Source organism: Chaetura pelagica, unplaced genomic scaffold, assembly GCF_000747805.2.
Source record: "Chaetura pelagica isolate M959 unplaced genomic scaffold, ChaPel_1.0 scaffold408, whole genome shotgun sequence".
In the NCBI taxonomy this organism is placed as follows: domain Eukaryota; kingdom Metazoa; phylum Chordata; class Aves; order Apodiformes; family Apodidae; genus Chaetura; species Chaetura pelagica.
In genome coordinates, this window is record NW_009954229.1 from 589128 (window position 1) to 606432 (window position 17305).

Sequence of the window (17305 nt, forward strand, 5' to 3'; positions counted from 1 at the left end):
AAATCTCTCTGTTACAACACATGGCTTCACAGCAGCAGGGATTTTGAATCTTTCCCTGAATTCAATCCCCTTCAGGGTTTAATGCAGCTCTTGGTGTGAGGGTGTGGAAGCCTCTGACAATGCTCAGTATCTGTGGATTCCAGCCCACTGGGCTTCTTATGGTGGAAGGAATTAAACATCAAACAATTAAACATAAAGAAGAGCTGTGATTCCAAGGTGATGCTTTATGTGGATTTCAAACTTAATAAAATGGTAGAATCATCAAAGTAATGGATGGCTTGGGTTGGGAAGGCATCTTTGAAGATCATCTAGTCCAACCCTCCTGCTATCAGTAGGGACATCTTCAATGAGAGCAGGTTGCTCAGGCCTTGGATGTTTCCAGGGATAAACATTGGTGCATAGAAGGAAACTGTTTAATTTCAAAACAATAACATGTGTGTATTCCATGCTGGGAGGGTCAGAAGAGGACATTTTGACACAAGCTGGCCCTTCTCATCTCCTTCCCAAAGCGATACCAGGACCTGGGGAAAGGGTCCCAGGAGGAACTCAGGGCTGACCAAGGTGTTGGGCTCCTAACAGGTAAAGCACCTGGAAAAAGTGGCTTCATCCTGGCTCAAACCAGGGCAGCACCCACCACCCATCCACAGGGAGCAGGGAACAGCAGAGGGACAACAAGCTGAGCCCCAGCAGTTGCAAGTCACTGGGGTTAATGGCTTATTGATGGGATTACAGCTTCCCTCTCCACCATTACCATGTGAGATCTGGCTTTAGATTTTCCCTAATTTGTTTGTTCTTAACTGTTCAATATATCTTTCCTGCAAACGTGCTCCAATCTCTGGGTTGTTCACAAACATGTTTGCCCAACGTGTTCCTGTTCACTTAATGAATCCCAGCTTTTCATTAGTGTGCCCATCATGGGATATTACTTCTGTTTCCTGAATGGATGCCATAAAATAGATACATCAAATAAAGAGTGAATTAAACAAAAAATGGAGGAGGGAGGGGGAAATAAATAAATAAATGTGGTCAATATTTTCAGGAAGGAGAATTGAAAACCAGGTGGACTTTACACTGAAGAGGGGAGGCAGAGCTGCAAGGCAGCAGCTGACTTACCCTGCATCATCCAGGTCCAAAGCCACAACCCTCATAGAATCATAGAATCCCAGGGGTTGGAAGGGACCTGGAAAGATCATCTAGTCCAACCCCCCTGCCAGAGCAGGGTGACCCAGAGCACATCACACAGGAACGTGGCCAGGTGGGTTTGAATGTCTCCAGTGAAGGAGACTCCAAAGCCACAACCCTCAGTCAGGACCAGTCAAAACCATGGAAAAGCAGGGAAGTGTCAGGGTTTGCACCTCTAGTAAGAGCTAAAGCTGCTCTGTAGGGCTGATTCCCCCTGGGGTGCCATCCTCACTGTGCCAGCCTCAGTCACTTGGATCTCCAGCAGAGCAGAACAGGAACAGATTTCCCATTTCCCCAAGAAACTGCAGGATTTCCCAGTGGTTTTCCAGCCTGAACCTGTGAGAGGATGGAAAACCTCCATTTCTTTCTGTGAACTGGAATCAATGAACTTCTGAATTTTGGCTCAGCTGACAAGCTGTATTGATTTTAATTGTATGTATATTTTCCTAGAAAATGACTTCCATTTTACAATGGAAATTATTTCAGTTGGAAAAAAAATAATGACACAAGGTGCCTCTTTTCCCAGGCACAATTCTGGCTGCTTTAGTGGGTCAGTTACATTGTCTCCCTTGGGAATTTTTCCAAATGGGATATTGCTGGACACAGATTCTGAATCCTGTTTAGCTCTCGAGGTTGGAAAATTTAATTTTGCAATAAATAGTTGGGGTTTCCTTAATGAAATACATCTATTCAAATTCCTGAAGACACCTGGTAGATGAAGGACTCATCCCACCTCAGCAGAGCCACCCACACCCCAGCAACCTGTATCCCAACTGGGATAACTGGGGCTGCAGACTGGGGAGCATTCCAGCAGGAGCTGTCACGTTTTGTCACGCTGGCAGGAATGTGATTGGAATGTATTTTCAGTTCCCCCAGTGCACCTTGTAATTGAATCAGATAAACACCTGGAAGCTACAGTCACATTCAGGGGGTGTCAGGCTGTATAATTACAGCAAATCCCTCAGCTCCTCTGAGCTCCCTGGCAGTGACTTATTTCTGCTTTTCTAAGTGCTGCTGTTTGTGATGGAGGAGCTCACAGAGCAAGAAACAGGAGAAAAAGCCAGGCTGAAGAATTTGATTACTGTAAAATCTATTTATTTCCCATGTACCAGTTAGTCCTATTACAGGACATTTCAGAAATCATTCTGCCTTCTTCAAGTAGTTTAAAGAAGATTAGTTTTCCAAGGGAAAAAAAAAGCTTTTCTCAAATCTATTTGATCTGTTTCCTGGACCAAGTGTGAAATGAGGAGCTTGTTCCCCAAGCAAAGACAGGTCCTTCCCTTCACTTTGGAGGGTTAGAAATCAAAGTGGATGTGAACAGCTGAGCAGCACCCTTGAGATGGATGGTGCACAGAGGAGGGGTGGGGTGGAGATGTGCAACAAGCACATGGATGTCACCCAGCAGGAGGGCTGGAGATGCCACCTGGTAGCTTAAGACTTCACCCAAGATGTTTCTGGATCAAGATTCTTGGGGAAGCCCCCTGTGATTATCGTGGAAGTCTCCTCCCTGGAGGTGGTTCCTTCCAACCTTCACTATTCTAAGACTCTATGATTCCATGGTTATTTTTCCAAACCTGGTCTCTTGTTGTGGTTTCTGCACGATGACCAGAAACCTCAGAAAGTGGGGGAAAAGGGGACAAAATGGATAAAGGCTCATCTTTTACTGTGAAAAGGGAGAATATGAGGTTAAAACCCTTATTCTGGGAGGTGACAACAGCATCTTCTGGTGCTCCACCTGGATCCAAAACACACCAGTTGTCCCAGGAGGTTGATGCAGAGACCTCTCAGGATGTGCTACTCTGGGCAGGAGCCCCTGGGTTCTCCCCAGGGTTTCTGTGCAGCCCACCCTGAGCTGCCTGCTCAGGAAGGGCTGGAAGATGTTGATCTTAAGTACTGGGAAAAAAAGCTCTTGGGCTTTTCCATCCCTGTTTCTGCATCATGAGCCTTGCTGAGGGCACTGCTCAGGTATTTCCCACAGGTCTGGGGACTGTGCTCCTCTGTCTGCTGCCAGGGAGTAATATTGACTGTATCTGAGGGATTTGAGCACAAAATCCCTGGTAGCTGAGCCATCAGACAGATCTGTTGGAATCCTACTGCTCACCAGCTCTAGTGATGCTTCCCAGCAAAAATTGTTCCATTTCAGTTACATCCATCCTTTCTGAACATAAAACTCTTGCCAGTTACTGTCGAACTGATGAGGGGGTTTTTTTGGTCTGAATTCCCAAAATGAGTCCTGAAAAGAGTCACCATTTTAACATGTTAAACCAGAAACCCTTATCACTGCACACGGACTGAAATTTCCCTGGATTTTTTGTTCTTTTTCAGTCTCTGCTCTATTGTTCTTTACATGAGACTGACCCGTTTGCTCAGCCCATTCAATGTGCTTGTTTTTCAGCAGCTGCCTGGAAAATTTCACAAAGAAAACACAAAAAAAACCCCCTGCCTCAGTTTGACAAAGAACATTTCTATGGACCACTTGAGGAAGAAATTAGAATCATAGAATCACAGAATCTTAGGGGTTGGAAGGGACCTTGAAAGATCATCTAGTCCAACCCCCCTGCCAGAGCAGGGGCACCCAGAGCACATCACACAGGAACGTGTCCAGCTGGGTTTGAATGTCTCCAGTGAAGGAGATTCCACAACCTCCCTGGGCAGCCTGTTCCAGTGCTCTGTCACTCTCACAGTAAAAAAAAAAATTCAGATATTCACCTTGAACTTCCTATGCTCCAATTTGCACCCATTACCCCTTGTCCTATCACTGGTCATCACTGAGAAAAGCCTAACTCCATCTCCCTGACACTCACCCCTTACATATTTGTAAACATTGATGAGGTCACCCCTCAGTCTCCTTTTCTCCAAGCTAAAGAGACCCAGCTCCCTCAGCCTTTCCTCATAAGGGAGATGTTCCACTCCCTTAATCATCTTTGTAGCTCTGCCCTGGACTCTTTCAAGCAGTTCCCTGTCCTTCTGGAACTGAGGGGCCCAGAACTGGACACAACACTCCAGATGTGGCCTCACCAAGGCAGAATAGAGAGGGAGGAGAACCTCTCTTGACCAACTAACCACCCCCTTTCTAATGCACCCCAGGATGCCATTGGCCTTCTTGGCCACAAGGGCACATTGCTGGCTCATGGTCATCCTCCTGTCTACCAGGACCCCCAGGTCCCTTTCTCCTACACTGCTCTCCAGCAGTTCAGCCCCCAACCTGTACTGGTACATGGGGTTGTTCTTCCCCAAATGCAAAACTCTGCACTAAAGTAAAATAAAGAGGTGGCAATTCATCAAACATAAAAAAAGATCTTCCTGCTAAATGGTTCATAGCTGCTTTTTAGAAAGTGATAAATCTGGTGGCCTTTGATCTAATAATTTATCTGCTAATGGATTATTTGTTTATATATTCAGATCACTGCTGCTGCTGCAGAGTTAATTCCAGGAAAAAGGCTACAATTACTTTTCTGTTGCTGCCAAGTGTCTTCTTCTGTATGGCCCTGTTTGGTCAGGTCAGAATAATTACTATTACCTGGCAGGGCTGGGTGGGGAACACTGGTGGGGTTTCTGAGCCTCTCACAGGTTCTTGCAGGGTGAAGTGTCATTGCTCAGACTCCTGAGGTTTGCTCCTCAGAAGTGCAGGTCCCATCCCAGAGCCCAGTGTGTTCCCCACGTTGGTGAGCACCCCTGGGTTTCACTGAGGCAACACTGGGTCAGGGATCACATGGATAACCCTCCAAGCAACACTTGAGATTCAAACCAGCCAGCACCATGGTAATTAAATGCAACTTAGTCAAATGCTTTCCGTCTGGGTGCCTGGTTTTGCTCTGTTTGGAAACCAGAAGCTGAAGGAAGAGCTCAAGCACCACTCCTGAGGCAGGACAGGGCTCCTGTGCTGCAAACAGCTCATGCTCTGCATGAAAACAAAGCAGGAAGGAGAAGCAACCAGCTGGCAAGGTTGGTCTGTGGCTCCAAAACTGGTGATTAACAAAAGCTCCAGTTCTTTGACTCTCATCCCAAAGCTGCTCACCCCTGAGGCTGTGCAGGGCTTCCAGCCCATGGCAAATTTGTCATTACTTTTCCTGTTTGACTTTTTTATGATGCCAGCTCAAAACTTCTCTCTTTTGCTGAACAAGTCTAAAATAATTCTTCTATCTGAAAAATGGTGTCAGTCTTCCTGGGAATTAAACATTTAAACTCTCAGACAAATGGGCCTTGCTTATTTCTGTTAAAGGTTTGTGCTCTCAAATGTCACAGTAAGTTAAATGTACCTTGAAAAATAATCTCATTTCTGGCTACTTTACTTTTCATTCCATTTTCTCTCCATATAAATTACCCACACTAATTCAATCAGAGGGTCTGACACTGCAGCTCCCTGGGTGGACAGCTGGGAAAGCAACTGTCACCTTTGATAGGGACAGAATGAAAATGGCTTGGTGAGAAAAGCTGAAAGGGATGAACACCTCCCTTTGGGTCACACACCCACCCCATGGTGCTCCTCAGGCTTCCTCACATCATGGCTATGTTGTTATGAGCACCTCCTGTGCTGGGGAGTTCACCTCTCACCACCAGGACTTGCAGAAATGGCAGCACATCATGGTGTTCCAGAAGCCAGGACAGTTAGAGACGTGCTCCTTGGGTCTCACTTGGATCATTTCATGGGGGAAATGGAAGGGCAGGGGTTGGGAAGGGCAGGGCTTGTGCCCCCAGCTCTGCAGGGTTTCACAGCTGCAGGATGGCAAGGGAATGGCTGGGAACCTGCAGCCTGGGGCTGGGGGACACCTCCCAGTGAGAAAGTCACTGTCATCACTGGCACAAGCTGTGGCTTCATGGCCCTGAAGGGGCTCAAGAGGTCCTGGCACAGCCTGAGAGCTTGTGTGAGATTTGATTTCTCAATCATTTCATGCAGCACGGTTGGAAGGTCTCCAGTGAAAATTGGCATGTGGCTGGGATGGAATGGCCTAGAATAGAGTATTTCAGCTGGAAGGGCTCTACAACCACAACCTACTCCCCCTGTCTCACCACTTCAGAGCAAAGCAGAAAAAAGTTCACTTCTGTGGGGTGTGAGATGGGGTCTCAGGCAGCTTCCCAGCTCAGGATGACCTTGGAGGTGTTTTAAGCCATGACCCTGTTGGGTCCCTGTGCAGAAGCCACTGGCTGCTCTGCCTGGCTCCTGCTCTCCAGCCATGTGGCTCCAGAGGTTGATGGCAGAGGGAGGACTGGTCCTAAGAAAAGCCTTCAGAGAAACCCTGTGTTCAGCAGCTCCTCTTGTGTGAGCAGGAAGGGAAGAAAGAAATCGCAGGGACGGTTTGAAGACAGAAAGTCTTGGAAGATCCAAAACTTCAGGAAAAAAAAACATCCACGATGAGAAGAGATTTGGGAAGTGGCAACAGGGAGCTGTTTCAGGCCCTACATTTGACACCCACTCATTTCCAAGAAATGTATCACAATTAAGACAGGCACTGTAACCTGGCGTTGGAAACTCTGGCACGTCACACCCCCACTCAGTGATGTTTACAAGCCTTCACTTTCCTCCCTTTCTTCTAATAAAAGCATCTCCTTTCCATAAATAATTATCTTTGAGTGCTCAGAGGCAGAGCTCATCTCCAGTTGGGGATGTGGGCACTGGGGAAGGGGCAAAACCCTCCGGCTGCTGCTGGTCCTTCCTCCAGCACTGAACTGGGATCTGAGAAAGTGATAATCTGGTGGCCTTTGATCTAATAATTTATCTGCTAATGGATTATTTGTTTATATATTCAGATCACTGCTGCTGCTGCTGCAGAGTTAATTCCAGGAAAAAGGCTACAATTACTTTTCTGTTGCTGCCAAGTGTCTTCTTCTGTATGGCCCTGTTTGGTCAGGTCAGAATAATTACTATTACCTGGCAGGGCTGGGTGGGGAACACTGGTGGGGTTTCTGAGCCTCTCACAGGTTCTTGCAGGGTGAAGTGTCATTGCTCAGACTCCTGAGGTTTGCTCCTCAGAAGTGCAGGTCCCATCCCAGAGCCCAGTGTGTTCCCCACGTTGGTGAGCACCCCTGGGTTTCACTGAGGCAACACTGGGTCAGGGATCACATGGATAACCCTCCAAGCAACACTTGAGATTCAAACCAGCCAGCACCATGGTAATTAAATGCAACTTAGTCAAATGCTTTCCGTCTGGGTGCCTGGTTTTGCTCTGTTTGGAAACCAGAAGCTGAAGGAAGAGCTCAAGCACCACTCCTGAGGCAGGACAGGGCTCCTGTGCTGCAAACAGCTCATGCTCTGCATGAAAACAAAGCAGGAAGGAGAAGCAACCAGCTGGCAAGGTTGGTCTGTGGCTCCAAAACTGGTGATTAACAAAAGCTCCAGTTCTTTGACTCTCATCCCAAAGCTGCTCACCCCTGAGGCTGTGCAGGGCTTCCAGCCCATGGCAAATTTGTCATTACTTTTCCTGTTTGACTTTTTTATGATGCCAGCTCAAAACTTCTCTCTTTTGCTGAACAAGTCTAAAATAATTCTTCTATCTGAAAAATGGTGTCAGTCTTCCTGGGAATTAAACATTTAAACTCTCAGACAAATGGGCCTTGCTTATTTCTGTTAAAGGTTTGTGCTCTCAAATGTCACAGTAAGTTAAATGTACCTTGAAAAATAATCTCATTTCTGGCTACTTTACTTTTCATTCCATTTTCTCTCCATATAAATTACCCACACTAATTCAATCAGAGGGTCTGACACTGCAGCTCCCTGGGTGGACAGCTGGGAAAGCAACTGTCACCTTTGATAGGGACAGAATGAAAATGGCTTGGTGAGAAAAGCTGAAAGGGATGAACACCTCCCTTTGGGTCACACACCCACCCCATGGTGCTCCTCAGGCTTCCTCACATCATGGCTATGTTGTTATGAGCACCTCCTGTGCTGGGGAGTTCACCTCTCACCACCAGGACTTGCAGAAATGGCAGCACATCATGGTGTTCCAGAAGCCAGGACAGTTAGAGACGTGCTCCTTGGGTCTCACTTGGATCATTTCATGGGGGAAATGGAAGGGCAGGGGTTGGGAAGGGCAGGGCTTGTGCCCCCAGCTCTGCAGGGTTTCACAGCTGCAGGATGGCAAGGGAATGGCTGGGAACCTGCAGCCTGGGGCTGGGGGACACCTCCCAGTGAGAAAGTCACTGTCATCACTGGCACAAGCTGTGGCTTCATGGCCCTGAAGGGGCTCAAGAGGTCCTGGCACAGCCTGAGAGCTTGTGTGAGATTTGATTTCTCAATCATTTCATGCAGCACGGTTAGAAAGTCTCCAGTGAAAATTGGCATGTGGCTGGGATGGAATGGCCTAGAATAGAGTATTTCAGCTGGAAGGGCTCTACAACCACAACCTACTCCCCCTGTCTCACCACTTCAGAGCAAAGCAGAAAAAAGTTCACTTCTGTGGGGTGTGAGATGGGGTCTCAGGCAGCTTCCCAGCTCAGGATGACCTTGGAGGTGTTTTAAGCCATGACCCTGTTGGGTCCCTGTGCAGAAGCCACTGGCTGCTCTGCCTGGCTCCTGCTCTCCAGCCATGTGGCTCCAGAGGTTGATGGCAGAGGGAGGACTGGTCCTAAGAAAAGCCTTCAGAGAAACCCTGTGTTCAGCAGCTCCTCTTGTGTGAGCAGGAAGGGAAGAAAGAAATCGCAGGGACGGTTTGAAGACAGAAAGTCTTGGAAGATCCAAAACTTCAGGAAAAAAAAACATCCACGATGAGAAGAGATTTGGGAAGTGGCAACAGGGAGCTGTTTCAGGCCCTACATTTGACACCCACTCATTTCCAAGAAATGTATCACAATTAAGACAGGCACTGTAACCTGGCGTTGGAAACTCTGGCACGTCACACCCCCACTCAGTGATGTTTACAAGCCTTCACTTTCCTCCCTTTCTTCTAATAAAAGCATCTCCTTTCCATAAATAATTATCTTTGAGTGCTCAGAGGCAGAGCTCATCTCCAGTTGGGGATGTGGGCACTGGGGAAGGGGCAAAACCCTCCGGCTGCTGCTGGTCCTTCCTCCAGCACTGAACTGGGATCTGGGGTCAGCAGAAGGGTGCTGGGGACCTGTCTCCCTGCTCTCATCTTCACCCAGAATCACTTCATTTCTCCTAAATGACCCTGAAAGCCCAAGCCCTGAGGGCCCAGTCCAGCCCTGGAGGATGTGCTCAAACCAATTCCCATCAAGGTCCAGTGACTGACATCATTTGATCCATGCCAGGGCTGCTGCCAGACACTGAAAAGCCAGAAGGAAAACAACCTGATACATCCCAGTGCTATTCCTCTGCTAATGAGCCCAGGAGCTCTTCCTTTCAGCCAGTGATAAGAAAATCCACTTGTTTCTTCAAAAAAATTGTATTCTGGGGGGGCAAGATGGGGAAGTTTAATAATTTCTGCTAAATTAAAGCCATCTGCAGCTGGCCTGGCAGCCTGAGTGACCTGTGAGTGCAGAGGGAAACTGAAAGAAGTTAGGACATTTCATTCCAGCTTTTTCCAGAGGAAATATTTCCATCTTGATAATGACCCAGTATAATTTTTTAAGCAGGGTTAAAAAGGGCCAGGATCAGTAAACCAACCACACTGTTTCAGAGCAGGTGACACAGTAAGTTTTGCTTCACTTGTAAATCAAGATTTCCCCTCAACTTTCATCTCACTAAGGCAAACAGGCTGCAAAAAAAGATGTCATTTCATATCAGCAGAGGAAGACAAATTAGTTTTGATGTTTTGGGTTTGTTTTCCAGTCCACTTTTCCATCTTCTTGTACTTATTATTAATTAAAGAGTGGTTTCCCACTCCATAGTCCCACTTTTCATGCCCCAATGGCTGGTGGCACAGGCAGGACACACACTTTGCTGACTGTAACCACAGGAGAAATGGGGCAAAGCCTTGTGTGATGTTTTCCCTGTCCTACCCAGTGAGGTCTGGAAAATCCTGGTTGAAAAACCAAAGGTGAATGTGTCCTGGAGTCTTCTCAAGCTGTGATTTTTCTCCTTTAGTAGAAGAAGTGGGCAGGAGGGAAAAGCACTTGCAAGTTGTGGCAGTTCTTGGGTTTGTTTGGTTGTTGTTGAATTTAATTCCTCTTCATCCACGAGGACTATAAGCAATGAGAGCAGATAAACAAGGACAGCAGGATCTTGGTTGCTCCATTTCTCATAAGTGCTCCTCTGCTCAGCACTCACTTTGTGATGAGGTGTCAGGGAGAGAAATGTCATTCTTGTTCAGCATCAGAACCAGACAAACAATTTGTAAAAAATAATCTTTGTGACAGATCATATTCCTTTCCTTGCATGAAAACAGATTCTGGGCTTTGCTTTGCCCTCCATCATTTATTTATTCTATTTTTTCTTCCCAAATGTTGTAGTTGAGTGGATTTGGGTGCAGTGATTCAGAGATTAAAGTAGAAAACTGGAGCTGTTTGACAGGACACGTTGGTTGGTGCTGGTTTCTCTGTTCCCAACCACATCAGTGCCTGGTCACCACTACACACAGTGCTGGCCAGACCTGTACACAAACTTCCCCTTCCCTGAACACTCAACCATGCAGGAAAAGCTGGAGAAGCTGAAGGTGAAGAGATGCCTCTGATCCTGGAAATAAAAGATGAGTGGAGTTGAAAAGAAGAGGCTGAGGAGACTACTCTGGCTTTAAGAACAGCTACTGGGTGGCTTGGGCACATCTCCAGCTGCCTCTGGAACAGTGGGGTTGGAAAGCAGGACTCTGGCTTTGCACACCCAGAGTTTACTCATTAGTAACTCAGAGATGGGCATGTTGGTCATGCTGGGCTCTCCCTGCTGCTGTGCAGAGCTCCAGCCCTTCTCCAAACCCAGGAAAAATGTCCTCAGGAAAGCAAAGCTCAGGGTCAGTCCCCGGAGTGCAGGGGAGCCAGAGAGGTTCCTCTGGAGCTGGGGCAAGCACTGAGCAGGCTCATATAAGTGATGTCTTGCTCCCAGAGGGACATTTTTAAGGTTCCTCTGGAGCTGGGGCAAGCACTGGGCAGTCAGCCAAAGCCAGGCTCATACAAGTGATGTCTTGCTCCCAGAGGGACATTTTTAGGCCAATCCCATTGTGATATTTTGTTTTACCTCTTGGAGGCACAGAAGTGTCAGCTGTCAATCCCAGCACAGGAGTGGGAATTAGAGATTTTTGTGATATTTTGTTTACCTCTTGGAGGCACAGAAGTGTCAGCTGGGGCTGGCAGTGCCCAAAACATCCAGAGCCTGCCCGGGCATCCTCAAACTGCAAAAATATGCTCCAAAATCTTCCACCAGAGACTACAAATCCAGAGAAGCTCCGTGGTAGCCCTGTGCTGCAGGATGTTGGGTGGAAGGGTGACAGGGACAAGGCCAAGGTCTCTGCCACTGGCGGAGGATGCGGAAGCGGCACCGGGTTCCTCAGGGGAGCTGCTGCTCTCCTGGACTTCAGAAAGCTTTTATTTTGGGTGCTGAGCATTCATCGTGGTGAAAAAGAATAGCTTAGCTGATCATTTAAGTCAGCCTTCAGGCTGCAGGGTAATGAGCCAGGGCAGTGCCTCCATCCTGCAGCAACACTGCTGGAACTCCCGGGAGCCACGGGGCTGGTTTCGTTCTAGGGCAAAACTCCGGCTCCATCTTCCTTTGGTTCCTTCCAAGCCATTTGCCAGAGAAAAATACTGTTTCTCTAAAACCCACTTCCATTTGCAAGATGCCTTTTAGCTTCTTGCACTTAGCACGTCAGCCTAGGGAAAGTGTTAGCAGTGATTTTGATGGAGAGGAATAGCTCTTTTTCATGGAGTGTTTTGAACCTGGGCAAAAAGAGGTGTCTGTGAGCACTGGGAATTCTCCCTCCCCTAGGGTTAAACCCAACCTGACAGAGATGGAATGAGAGCTGGTAAGTCAGTCCTGATCAGTAGTGAGGATTTCAAGACAGTCTCCACAAAGATCCTGTTCTGGACAACCCCAAAACTGACATTTATTTACATAAAACATATAATTGAAGTGTCAGAAGGGAACAATTAGAAGCCTCAAGTGACACGCATGTCAGTGGGAGCAGAACCATTGTTCTCTGCTTCTGTGGGCAGGGGAAGGTGGTTCAGGCTTATTGTCCCTTTTCATTAATTTCATTAATCTCTTTTCTGTGTCAGTGGGACAGTGCTTGGTAAAAAAACCTTGTAAAACCCACTCTTGCCTGCAAAGCAAACTGAGTATGTCAGAACTGGGGTGACCAAACAGCACTGTCAGAGGCAGGAGGACAGAGCAAGGGCTGCAGGAGAAGGGTGAGGTTTGGTCCTTCCCAGCACCGGTTTCAGAGCAGGGAGCACAGACCCTGGGGAAGTTTCTGCTTTAGACCCACAAGTCCCACGTAGCAGAAGCAATAACCTAAAATTAATGAAAGGTAAGAACTTGCTTGCTCAGCTTTACCATCTCCCAGCACAGCAAAGCTCTGCCCTCCCCTTCTTTGGAAGCTGGTAGAGACTTAACCCGAGTTTTTACAGCGACTCCCTTGTTTTTAGGTTCACAGTGCCCTCCTGCCAGGTTTGCAGACAAGTGACCACTGTGCAGGGGCACAGAAAGTCTCCCAGGCTTTCACAGAAAGCACAGAACAGTGTTCCAACCAGACTGAATTTGGAATTTGCAGCCAAAGGTGGATGCATGGAGCCCTGCATTAATCTCTTGCACCCGTGCCCATTTAAAAGCCTTCCCTCTGAAGAGCTCCTCCCCTGCAGCAAGCATGAAAGTGATCTTCTGTGTGCAAGGCCTGAAGGCAATCCTTCATCATGAGCTCACATCTGAACCAGACACTCCATCATTATGGGATAAGTGTATGAAATGGGAACACAGCCAAGGACTTTACTGGATTTCCATGTATCCCAAGAGCAATCCTGCTCTGACGTGCTCAGCCCAGGGACTGATGCTTCCACCAAACCTTGGACAGGCAGCTTGGAGTGTTGTCCCTAGCTGGGACCACCCATGCCAGCTGGGCTGTCCCCAGGGTGCCGAGCACACAGGGCAGCTCAGGGACCACTGCTGGGGGCTCCACCTCCACCAGATGTGCCCCACTGGGGACCAACGACACTCAGTTGCTTCTAAGTGGGTGACAAATGACTTTGAGGCACCCTGATGGGCTCATGCTGCAGCAGGTAACTTCACTGCCTAGAAGATGAAACGGTCCCAAAGTGAAATGTCCCTCCCAAAATGAACAGATCCCTCCTGATTCCTGTGCCACTGGTGTCTCTGCCAGCCTTCTCCTCCAGGAAAAGCTGCTACAGATTAAATTTGTAACCTCCCTGCATCCCCCCACCCTGAGCTGCTGGGAAGCCTTGACTCAGTCCTGGCTGATTTAATTCCCTCCAGTAATGATTCACCCAGTTAATAGGTTCTCAAAAGGAGCTGGTTAAGGAAGGAGAAACTGCAAACATCTCCAACCTCAGAAAAGCTTTTACAGTTAATCTCAGAGGTTTTGCCACTTTTCCTGCCATTCCATATCTGGGACAAACCCCGTGGTTCTGCTTCAATCTAGAGACACATCCTAGGAACGAAGCAGGCAACTAATGAGCACTGTCATAGAGTCATAGAATGGTTTGGATTATAAAAGACCTGAAAGATCATCTAGTTCCAACCCCCCTGCATGGGCAGGGACACCTCCCACCAGCCCAGGTTGCTCAAATCCCCATCCAACCTGCCCAGTCCAGTCAGGAACTGGGAGTGGATTCACCAATGGTCACATCGACATCTAACCTGTGCAACCCTTTTTTTTTTTAGCTAATAATGTTTGAGCAGCTTAAAAGTCTCTCATCTGCTTCCTTGCTGACCATGTGATCCCCTGCCAGGCAACCAGTTTTATTGCTCTCATTTCAGGATGCCTGAAAATGCTAAAAAGCTATAAATGTTATTCTGCATCTGTGTCTATTATTATTATTCACAATAAACACTCATTCAACATATTCACTTCAGGTGAAAACTCCACATATCACATCCTGTGCAAAATAGACATTTAAGATAAATTTTAATACCTTTAAGTTGTGTTTTAATCTCACTCTAAACATCTGTACCCAGAGGTTTTGAAGGCAAGATTCAAAGCCAGCTCACCTTACTACTGCATTTTACCCCCAATAGACGAAAATAACAGAGAATACAGCACTTCTGTCTAAAATATTATCCATTAATTTTACATGAAAGATTTTAGACTATATTTTCTCCCAGACTTTGCATGGTTAGAACAGAGTTTGCTGTGTGTAACCTGCTAACTTGAAAGCAGGAGGGTAGTGTGTACGATGGATCATGCACTTCTGCCTAGCAATAAAAAGAGTGTTGGTTTTCACAGCTATTTCTTTTTCTAAATTCATCCGTGTGTCTTCCAGGTTCCTCAGCCTCTTTTCTGATTCCACCAGTTTTTTCTTCAGGGATTCAATGGTCTCTGTTAGTTCTTCAGCTTCATTGATCAACCTGAAAAGAATTATTACATTAAGTTACAACAACAAACAAGAGCAGAAGCCAGTCAGTGTGCAAAGAGACCCATGAACTAGAACAGAGATCAAAGCTACAGACCCACCACACTCAACAACAAAGGGCCTCAGAGAGCTCCTGGGTACGTGGTCAAGAGCAGAGGTGACTTTCACAGCTTCTGTACAGAGGTCTCCCATGATTTAGACAGCATCAAGGACACCTTTTGCCACCCAGCACTGTGGAACTGCCGATCCTCACCTTCTATCACTCTCTGGGACACTTGTACTAAGAATTACAGGACAGAAATCATTGGGTGAGTCCCTCAGTTGGACTGGAATTACAGGACAGAAATCATTGGGTGAGTCCTTCAGTTGGACTGGACCAGCATTGCATTAAGCCTGGGTTTTGATACCTAATCACTGGTGCAGAACTCAAGTATTAGAGATGAAACTGGTACTTGTCTGTACTTCAAAAGCAGAAAAGCTTTTTAAAAAGTGGCTGCACATCAAGTAAACAAATAAAACAAACAGCAAAGCATTTTGAAAATAAGCACAACATTTCAAGGGCAAGTCCATGAGGGTGGGTGCTTGAAGGCACCTTCCTGCAGAGGCACAGAGTTACTTCCTTGGGGAAACAAGCCCCCTTCATGCTGTGCAAACCCAGGCACCCCTGGCAGGCACACACGTGCCCACCCAGCAGAGGACCTGCCTGTGTCCTTAAATCCCATTAAAGGCAACAGGTTTGCTGAAATAGGACCTGGGTCTCTGAGACAGTATAAAGCATTTGGATTGACTCTAACTTCTTCCTCACTGTATGAAGAAGAGCAGGTTGGCTTTGATCAGCAGGAACCTTTGCTACAAGGATTTTGTCAGCCTGCAACAGCTGATTCCCCCTTTTTCCTAAGGGCAGGAAAACATGAAGGAGGAGAATCAATTACAAAGCTTAGAACGAGATCAAAACTGACAAATGTGACACTCAGACCTTTAATTTGAAAGGATTTGTTGACCTCCAGTTTTAAAACCGGATTATTACTGCAAATCAAACGCCAGCAGCCTAATGGTGCCCAGTGCTGAGGCTCTGCCTGGGAATGTGTGCAGCCCATTTACACTCCCAGCACTTGAAGCATAATTTATTTGGCACAGAGTCCACCTCGTGGTGAACTTCTGCTGACAGCAAAAGGCTTGCAAGGGATTCACACACTGTCAGATTTGCTCGGATCATCTAAACCAAAAAGAAACCAGAGTTCCAAGAAAAAAGCTTAAAGACAAAAGGCAGAATTAAGTCTATAGCTTGTCAATTTGTCAGTAGATCAGGTTCAAATGGTATTTTCCTCACAGTGATCTCAGGCAACTGAATTATTTCTGACTTAAGTCAGAGCCAAACCTCATAATAAAAGCTAAAGGCTCCGTGTTGCCAATTAAAAGTGCAAAAAATGTCTAACAGCACCTCTGGCTGGAATGGATGCCTTGGAGAGCCAGTTTAATAGTGTTTACCTGTACTGGGCTTCATCTCTGCAGAGCTCTACGTTGGGCCTAAAAGACCTGTCATACAGCCTTGTTTGAACAACTTTCATTGGGGCTTCTTTGTCTTTGATAGCTTGTTTGAGGGCAGCAATGTTGGCTTCCTGATTTCCAATCTCTGTAAGGACCTGAGGAGGATACCCAGGAAAAAAAAGAATGGCTCAAAACCAGATTCACATCATCCCTGTTCATGCCACCCATCTGTTCATGGCCCTCGTGAATCAGTTGTAGGTTTGACCTATATTTGGCCAGAATATAGAAGAAATAGAAGCACTCAGGTGGTTTTGATCTCTTTATTTCTACCAGCAGAATATGATCTTTGGACTAAAAACAAGAAGAAAATACTCTGCAGCCTGCTCAGAAACCCTTCCACATCTCCTGACAGCACATCCCACCTCCCTGAGCTGCTTTTAATGGTAATTTTTAAACTGTAAGTGATCCAATAAAAATGTAAGTTATTTTGAATAAGATTGAGAACTGCTGATCAGCTTGGGAACACATGGATTTCTGGCATCAGTGAAGAAATGGAAAATACAGGAAATTCTGAATCCTTGCTTCCTCATAATCACTGACACATGTCCAAAACCCAAAGCCTGCCCAGCTGTCACTGCTCACAGGGGCTAAGGAATGACTGCTTTTTCCAGACTTGTCAATGGTCTAACACAAAGTAGGAGTTGCTCCACTTTGGAGAAGGGGCAGAGGCTGAAGGCATCTCTTGTCACTTGCCAGGATCTGCTGCTGCTGCTTCTAACCAGCCTGGCTTGGGAATCCTGGCCCAAAGATCAGCTCCTTGATCACACAGTTTTAGGGTTTAGTTCAGCAAGTTGTGGAAGAAAGTGTTTTTCTTCATATTTAAGTCCCTCTTTACAGAAGCCAAACAGATGCCAGAATAAGACTGAATTTGAGCCACCAACCAGCTCTGAAGACAAAATACAGATACACAAAATAGTGTTTATACCTGGCATAGACTGAGACCTTGTTTTCTAGAGGCTAAATCTACTGTGATCTTCTCAAAAGCTCATCACACCTGTAGCCCACGTTAGAACTAGGACACTTACTTTTCTCAGATGATGCTCCAGTTTGTGTTTTGCATCATCCAGCTCCTCACAGTGTTTGACAAAGGCCTCGTTGACAGCAGCACATTGTCTCCTCAGGTCCTCAGACACATCATGCAACATACTGTCAATCAAGTCCCTCAGGT

General features: G+C 46.7%; 1 protein-coding gene across 1 annotated transcript in view; it reads right to left on the bottom strand.

Annotated features, from left to right (window-relative positions):
* Positions 1-14352: 14352 nt before the first annotated feature.
* Positions 14353-17305, bottom strand: part of TEKT4 (tektin 4) — a gene marked incomplete at its 5' end in the record, with an annotated part of 11917 nt that continues 8964 nt past the window's right edge. The window contains 3 exon segments of the mRNA XM_010003579.1: positions 14353-14584; positions 16078-16232; positions 17163-17305. The exon segment at positions 17163-17305 is cut by the window's right edge and continues 26 nt beyond it. Coding sequence (XP_010001881.1) covers positions 14353-14584; positions 16078-16232; positions 17163-17305 — 530 coding nt within the window.